General features: G+C 39.2%; 1 protein-coding gene across 1 annotated transcript; it reads left to right on the top strand.

Annotated features, from left to right (window-relative positions):
- The first annotated feature begins 564 nt into the window (after positions 1-564).
- LOC104456885 (ABC transporter I family member 20) lies at positions 565-3,335 on the top strand. Its single transcript, XM_010071766.3, has 7 exons — positions 565-756; positions 1,300-1,433; positions 1,702-1,821; positions 2,011-2,106; positions 2,275-2,427; positions 2,556-2,633; positions 2,729-3,335. Exons 1-7 carry the CDS (start codon positions 582-584, stop codon positions 2,966-2,968), a joined length of 996 nt encoding a protein of 331 aa, XP_010070068.1. The 5' UTR covers positions 565-581; the 3' UTR covers positions 2,969-3,335.
- Positions 3,336-8,606: the final 5,271 nt, after the last annotated feature.

Here is an 8,606-nt window from a genome sequence, read left to right as displayed (position 1 = left end):
TAGCCAATTTTTTTTTCTAAGCATCAATGGATTCAATTTCTAAGGGTTCTAAGGATGCTTTTGTCACTAGATCATTAATTATTTGTCCTCCCAATCAATTCTTGCTCGGCGATAAATTTCTTTTATCACATTGGAACTTTTTATTCTCTAACCTTATCAAGCCAAAGTGTACTATAACTCTGATCAATAGAATTTGCAAATCAAAATTGATCTATAACCTCAGTCTTCTTAGCTATAATATTTTATTAGTGACTGACCATTTGCCAAGTAAGCTGCAATGTTTTAAAAAATTTCTAATTATTTAATGGATTCAATTTCTGAGAGTTTCAAGAATGCTTTTTTTTTTTTTTTCACATGGTACTATAATTTAATCTTTAGAATTTGTGAATCAAATCGACCTATGACTTCGGTTTCTCTAGCTATGATGTTTTATTAGTGAGCGGTCCTGTGCCACGTAAGCCGCCAAAATTTTATATCTATATTTCTAATTAGCGACCGACCCGTGCCACGTCACCCCTGCTCCGGCACACCTAACTCCAGCAACAAGCAACAAGGCCCATTTAAAACAGTCCTCGCCTACGATGGTGGAGGTGGTTATAGAGAGAATGGCGCCGACCGTGGAAATCAACGGCCTCAGATTCACGTACCCGGGGATCGACGGCCATCCTCCGCCTGGGTCCAAGCCCCTCATCGACGACTTCTCGCTCACCGTCGATTCCGGCGACCGCTGTCTCCTCGTCGGGTCCAACGGCGCAGGTTCGTTTCCGCTCAGAGCATGTCTTGTTCTGCCGGAATTTTTGTTCTGGGGTGTCTCCGGGTCTAGTGGTGGACAAGTATATAGCGACCTCGTCTTGTTAAGAAGGCGTGGATCTCGGTTACCCTGTTGAATTGGGTTGTTGGTGAAGCTGTTTTGTCATATAGAATTTGAGTTTGGTGGTTGATGTGTTTCGGATTTCGGTAGCTGGAGATAGTGATTTGATTTCAGAGGAAAGTTGGGTTTACTTTTCAAGAGGGTGGAATGAACGAATTCTTATGCAAAATGTTGTCGATATCCATTGGGACATTGAAAGATTGGGGAAATGGCTTTGAAATGGTAATTGCGAGAGTGTATAATTTGGCAAAATTCAATGATGGGCATGTGCGGTTTCTCGTTCGAGAATAGTAATGTAAAGAATCCAAAGAACCACATGACATTCTCATTCGAAGCAGTGCTTGTGACCGTGAATCGGGGGATATGCTTTTGGCCATTAATGTGAATTCCTTTCTGCTTTGCTCGCCATCGGGTGATGCTTGTGACAGGTAAGACTACTATGTTGAAGATATTAGGAGGGAAGCATATGGTGGATCCTCACATGGTCCGCGTGCTTGGGAGATCGGCATTCCATGACACGGCATTGACATCTTCTGGGGATCTCTGTTACCTTGGGGGAGAGGTGGGTTCTCTTCTTTCCTGATCTTGTTGTTGGACTGCACACTTCTTTGTGATATTGCGTTTGCCCTGATGGCGATTCTGAAAAATTGTTGCTTCCGGTTGTAATATCTGTTCTCTTCTGCTTTTTATGATGAGTTGTATGCTACAGCTTTGCATTCTGCGATTGGTGATTAGAGGGAGAGATTGAGTCTGATGTGATTATTTTCCTTCTCCAGTAGAGTATACAATTCCTGATATAATCGTTTCTTGTTTCCTTTTCCATTCCGCAGTGGAGACGAGAAGTTGCTTTTGCGGGCTTTGAAGTTCCTATACAGATGGATGTCTCTGCTGAGAAAATGATATTTGGGGTGGCAGGTATAGATCCACAAAGAAGAGCTGAGCTAATCAAGGTGAAACATTAACTTTCAGGACAGAATATGATTTAAAAACAGATTTTTTCCTCAAAAAACAATTGCTGAATTTTAAAGTTTATACCAAATGTATATGTTGGACATTGATAAAGTTTATGCAAACAGTACATATGCTATGATTTTTATTATTTAAGAGAAAGTAGATAACTTGGTCATTTGATTTTTTAGGTGCTAGACATTGATTTATCCTGGAGAATGCATAAGGTTTCTGATGGACAGAGAAGGCGAGTCCAAATCTGTATGGGACTCCTCAAGCCATTCAAGGTGCCTGCACCTTTTAATTCATGCAAACACGGAGCCCAAATTGTTCTTTATGTTTGAAGATGAGGAAGATGATGTGCTGTTATTACAGTTTTGCATTTTGGATGTTCTTGTTGTTTACTTTTGCAATTTTTGGCCTTTTGGGTACTTATGAATCCCATCCTTCCATAGGTGCTTCTTCTTGATGAGATAACAGTGGACCTCGACGTGTTAGCAAGGGCTGATCTTTTGAAGTTTCTCAGAAAGGAATGCGAACAGAGAGGGTCGACAATTATCTATGCCACCCATATTTTTGATGGTCTAGATGATTGGCCCACACATATTGTATGTACTTATCTACTTCTCCACTCAAGTTCATCATTTCTTCTTCTCTACTCCAGTGCTGGGATAAACTATAAAAGGTTGTGTGGCATATTCTGTGTCAAAGCAAATTTATCGCTTCTTTGCCTCAGGTGTATGTGGCTCATGGAAAGTTGCAGTTAGCAATGCCGATTGATAAGGTTAAGGAGAGTAGCAAACTGTCTCTGATGGTAACTTTTCCTTTCAAAGCAATTTCATGTTTTTTTTTTTTTTTTTAACTTGGTCAGCATGGATGTTTGATCTATCATGACAACTATCTTTGCAGAGGACGGTTGAGAGTTGGCTGAGGAGAGAAAGAGATGAGGATCGGCAGAGAAGGAAAGAGAGGAGGACAAAAGGTCTCCCTGAGTATGAACAGCAAATTGATGGAAGCCGGGTCACTGGTGATCCGGCTTTCGTTGCTGCACGGCCATTGAATAATGGTTGGGCTGGTGGAAGGCTGCACTCTACCATTGCTGGTGAAGAAAGTTGCTTCTTCAGCTCAAACAGAGTTCTCAGGCAGTAGTCAAATACATACATTCTATAACTTTCAAAGCAAAATAATTCCTTGATTGATGGAAGGTTAGCTTCAGAGGTTTCCCAGGTTTTACCTTTATATTATCAACAGATTCGATAGTCTAGGAAAAACCATCTGAAAGGGAAAGTATTCAGTATTGTTTTCTTCTTTTGGCTGAAGAAAGTATTCAGAAGCATTTTGCTCTTTTATTTGAGATATTTCAGTTTCTTATTCTTTTTGTTTGTTATCTATATGTTTCCATATGATGGGCTTTGCAACCTTTTCCTATTCGACTAGTCCTAATTTGGCACCTGGGGGGATGAATTGTATCATCTTATCTATTGCTGTATACGAAAGAAAAGTTAAGTTCTGCATTTGGAAAGGTGTTTTGATTCTGCTGCTTCGTGAATGTCTGCTGTTTAGTCTGATGCAATTTTGATTGGCATTTACTTGCGAAAGGACTTTGGATCGTGATCTGTGAGACTTGGTAGGGAGTGATAGTCATGGATCATGCGAGTTCTCGGAAATGGAAGAGCTTTGAGGGCTTTTAGAAATGAAAAGCGCATTGCAGAAACTAGAGTTGATTTCTCCATAAATCTTTTAGTGCGCTATTTCTTAATGCAAGATACACAGATAAAGCTCCTTGGGTTTGCATAACAGCGGAGCTTGACAGAGACTCGGAACCTAAAAGAAGCAGAAGATGCATAAACATGATCAGATGCCTGAGAACTATCGAAACAGCTGCAAAACTTTGTTGATACACAAACGGGGAAATCAAATTTCCCAGCCACGATTAATCTTTGTCCTTTTGAATGATGGTAGAGACTGAAATCCAATGGAAATCTTGGAGACTTGCCCTCGTTTTCTCGATTTTCAAGAGAACTCAGTTTAACAAAGGTAACAATATTCTCACGAACGTGAATGGTTTCGATTGACTTATTGCTTTTCAAAATCTCCACCGGGATATTGTTTTCCAATTGTTGGAAATCTATAGTTATTATATGCGAGAGAAGTTTTGTCCACGGCAGCATACATATTGATTTTGCCCTGTACAACATTAATGCAAGTCTAGAGAAGAAAATTTCCTCGAGAACTGAGAGTGACGTGGCAGCTATGCAGGCCCATTTAATCGAGCCGTTTCAACAGATCCAGTAATTAAGGCTCTAATTAACATAGCTTGCTTTGGGCATCGTACCCTCCAGCCCCGCAGCTGACACCAATCCAGTAAGAGGAAAAAAGAGGAGAGTACTTAAATATTTGCAGATCCATTTAAATTAACCTAAATTTTTCTCTCTATTCCTTCACCATCCTACCAATTTTTTATTTATTTATTGGTCATTTGATATTATTTTTTACAGACAACCATCCCATCATCAGTTTAAAGAACAAACACTTTTTTTTTTATTTTCTTTTTTATGTCAAGGCTCAATCAACTCCATGCCTTGATCAATTTGAGTAGAAGCTCGAAGCGCTCTCCCTAGAAAATGTGCGACGCTTTCGTTAGTCCTGGCGACCCGGAATGTAACACATGCATGACCTAGATGAGCCCTCAAGAAATTATCGCTGAAGTTGAGTGAATCATCCTAGCTAACACTGCATGTAAAAAACGATTACGAAGAAAATCATTTTCCTTGCAAGCCAAGAATTTTATTTATCTTTTCATCGTAAAAGAAACCATATGCTTTGAAGATAAAAAGTAGAGTTTTCTTGATGGAGGTGTTAAGATGTATTTGGTAATTATTTTGTTTTCGAGAATAATTTTTGCTTATAAATGATTTTTTTTATTCTATTCTCAAGAATAATTTTCGAGTTTTTAAAAGCGTTTAGTAATTCTCCAAAATCTTTATATCGAAATAAAAATGTATTTGGTAAGACTCTTAATTTTTTTTTATTTCTTTTCATTTTTTAATACTTTTATTATATTTTTCCCTTCTTTTCTTTTTTTCTTTTTCCTTTTCTCTTTTTTCCTCCTTTGTGGCTGGTTCACGAGGTCGACAAGCTTGCTTGGAGCAAGCTGGAGCCTTGCTAGGCCAGGGCGAGGTCCCAGTAAGCTCACTAGACGATCGCCTGACCACCACAAGTCTCGGGCTTGTAGATTTGGGTGAGGCCGAGCCTCGCCTAGCCACAACGAGACTCATCCTTGCTCAGGCGGCACGAGGTTGGCCTCGTTGTGGCCTGGCAAGGCCTAGCTTTGCATCGACTAGTGAGGTCAAGCCTTGCCGTGGATGGGTGAGGCTTGGCCTCGCCTTGGATGGGCAAGATTGACCTCACTTAGATCTACCGAGGCTAAGCTTGCCTAACCACCAACGAGGTTCAGCCTTGCCGAGCCATTGTCAAGTCAACCTCGCCTTGGCTAGACAAGCTTGTCCTCGCAAAATCTGGGCTAGGTCAACCTCTTCCAACCAAGGCAAGGCCGAGCCAACAAGCCTTGCCATAGCTTGGTGTTGCCGGGGGGCCAAGAACGCTCCAGTGAGGTTGCCAACCATGGCCAAGGTCGGCAACCAACCAAAAGGAAGAAGAAGAAAATGAAAAAGAGAAGAGAAAAAAAAATTTAATTTGATTCTAAGAATTGTTCCTAAGAGCAAGAAGCAAATTTTCTTTACTTCTTGATTCTATTCAAAATCTATTCCTAAAAAACAAAAACAAAAAAAGGATTTTTATTATCGGAAACAAAAAATTTATCAAACGGATTACTGTTCTTTTTTTGTTTCGAAGTATAAAAGAATAAAATTAGTTGTTCCTGAGAGTTTGCCAAATAGTGCCTTAGAGATACCTCTCCAGGAGAAGAGTAAAAGGGATGGTGACAAGGGCGTTAAAGATTTGGCAATAGGTGACGAGCACAAAAGGGTTTGATCCTAATGTTCATGGCCAGCTTCGATGTGATCATCATTCCCACATATCCCGCTTGGACAATGACCATCGCCAGGAATGGCACAAAATCTGCCATTTTCTTTGTTTCTTTGGATTTTCTCTATTATTCTTTGGACGGATCAAAGATAAGAGAGAGATGACTTGGAACACTTGAGCACATGCATGGAACAAGGTCAACCACCATAACCTACTAAAGGCTATTGTATCTTTCAGTTACGTGTGATCAGTGATCGTTCTAGGGTGAGTAGGTTCCGGAGCTGAAACTTGGAATTTGGAATCTATCGTATTATAATCAATGCTCAATTTTTGGACCTCGAAACCTATCTTGTTTGCCTGAAATCGATTCTGGAACCTACATTGTTTTTCCAGTCAGATTCTAGAATATACTCTAGAACCTATTTTATTTTTTCTTTCCTTTTTTATTTTATTTTACAGCAAAATCATATGAAGCTAGACGAAATAATTCAAAGTAAAAGATGAACAATAGAAATCCTAATCTAGAAAAAAAAAAAAAAAACAACAACAATCTAGATACGTAGTCACGTAAAATTATAAACAATAAAAATTTCAAACACATAACTTTAAATATAAATTATAAAACTTCATTCACAATTCATCTATTAAAATTTAGTAGAAGAGGAAAGACTAGCGAGGAGTTCCAATGAAGGAAAAATGACGAAGGAGTGTTGATATTAGAATTTTGGGGAAAAAGAAATTAAGATTTTGGCTTTTTAGCTTGTAAAATCAATTCTAAAACAAGGCAGTCCGGTCCCATTTTTTGGTGAGTATTCACTCAAAACCTGCTCATGTACCGGTTATAACCAATTCCAAAAATTTGGAACCCGTTCCAAGACTAGTTCCAATGGGAAATAATTCTCGAACTTATTTTTCAGGCAGTTCAATCCAACTCTTGAGTAGAACCAGTTTGATTGCACACCCCTACTTTTAGTTATAATTTCATTTGTTATGTTAACGCTCAATATCATGAAAAATCAATATACTAGGTCATATGATTGAACGTAATTAGACCTCTAAACAAGTTGGCCATAATAATGCATCGTTACATCATTAGTCGATCATATCATACTCCTAATAATAGCCTATTACATTTTTTAATATGTATCGAATTCATTAATCAGTGTGACTGCCCTAGCTCTTTTTCCATTTTTTATCTTCTTTTCTCCTTCTCTCTCCCTGGCTCCACACATTTCATGCCTTCGAGCAACACCAGACAAAGCTTGTATGCATAGTAAGGTTGGCAAAAATGAGGAGAGACCCCAAATATTTGCTTTTGCTTGTGCCATTTCCATGCATGCATCGTCATTGCACATAGCTTAGATAGGCTCATGACGAGAATCTTTTAATAGTGGGTTCATGGTGATCTCTCCCGGAGCGAAATTCATGTAAATCGGCCATTCATTTCATTTGCAACAAGTGCTGGACCCGTGCTAGTATGTATAAGTTTATTTATATGAAGGAATATAATTAGTGGCTTTCAATCATTGACTTGAGTTAAGTTTTTCAATTATGACATAAATCTGGTTCCCGGGCATTAACTCACAGGATTAGTGTCCTATTTAGCTCAATGCAATTGTAATGAGGATGAAAAGACCACAACTCCTTGTAAATAAAATACCAAGCGAGCTTATTTAATAGGATTAATACCATTAAGAGTTGTAAATCAGGATGTTCATGACATAGTGACAAAAAAATTAATTTCTGTCTCACAAAAAAATGTCAAACTAGTACCCCTTAACACATTTCCTCCAAACTAAATCTCATCTCACTATAGCTCCAAATCAGTATTCTTGACCCCATCCTCCACATTAGATCCCAAACTTCAGACCAATGGTAAATTTGGGTAAGGGTGCCAGTTTGGAATTTTTCGTGCAATGAAAATTAGTTTAGCATAAATATGTCATGGAATACCGATTTAGAATTTTTTATGAAACAAAATTCGATATGGTATAAATATGTCATGGGGCACTAGTCCAAATTCTCGGCCTCATCCTCCACATTCTCTAGCTCCCTCAGCCCATCTTCTTACTTCTTTTTAGACCCAGTTTCTCATCCTTCCTTTAGCCCATGAAGTGAGCCCAAGAATGAAAAAAAAATGAAAAGCCCAGCCCACATGTTCTTTTCTTCTCCTTTGCATTGCCCTCGTGTCTGGGAATGGGGAGTGACGGGAACACGAAACCAGCCTCAGAGCTACGGTCGATTGACGTCGCTTGTCTCCTCCAATATATCGTCCATTAGTTGCCGTTCCGCAGCCGCCGACCTCAGCTTCAAAGAACACCGGCCGTGCCCTGTTTTTGCATTGCTTTGTAACCAAGCACTTCAAACCCGAAGATTCAAATATGGTGGAACATCTAACATCGAAGCATCTCGTTGATCAGCAATCGTTGAAACTTCCGCAGTTGGTATAATCAACACTTGAGGCATCACTTTTTGCACGCTAATCGGGCAAGTTTCTTTCTGTTTCGCCATGGTTTTTTCTTCTTCTTCTTTTTATAAGCTTCGAAGGTGAAATTTAATCCATGAGTTTGTGAGAACATCACTTGAGATTGAAACCGCTCTGTGACGATTAGCGCCGATTTTCAAGTTGATATGATGGTCCAGACCAGAAAAGTTGCATTAAATTCATATCCAAGGCTTGCATTCAAGATACGCGCCCCTAGTTCGACAATTTGTTTATGGGAACTGTGCGATTTGATTTTGCATAATCGGTCATTTGACAATGCTCAGACCTAGGATGGATTGGCAACTACTTTATTGA

This window comes from Eucalyptus grandis, chromosome 8 (assembly GCF_016545825.1).
Source record: "Eucalyptus grandis isolate ANBG69807.140 chromosome 8, ASM1654582v1, whole genome shotgun sequence".
In the NCBI taxonomy this organism is placed as follows: Eukaryota; Viridiplantae; Streptophyta; class Magnoliopsida; order Myrtales; family Myrtaceae; genus Eucalyptus; species Eucalyptus grandis.
The sequence above is the reverse complement of the archived record's forward strand: the minus strand, read 5'-3'. Positions and strand labels throughout refer to the sequence as shown.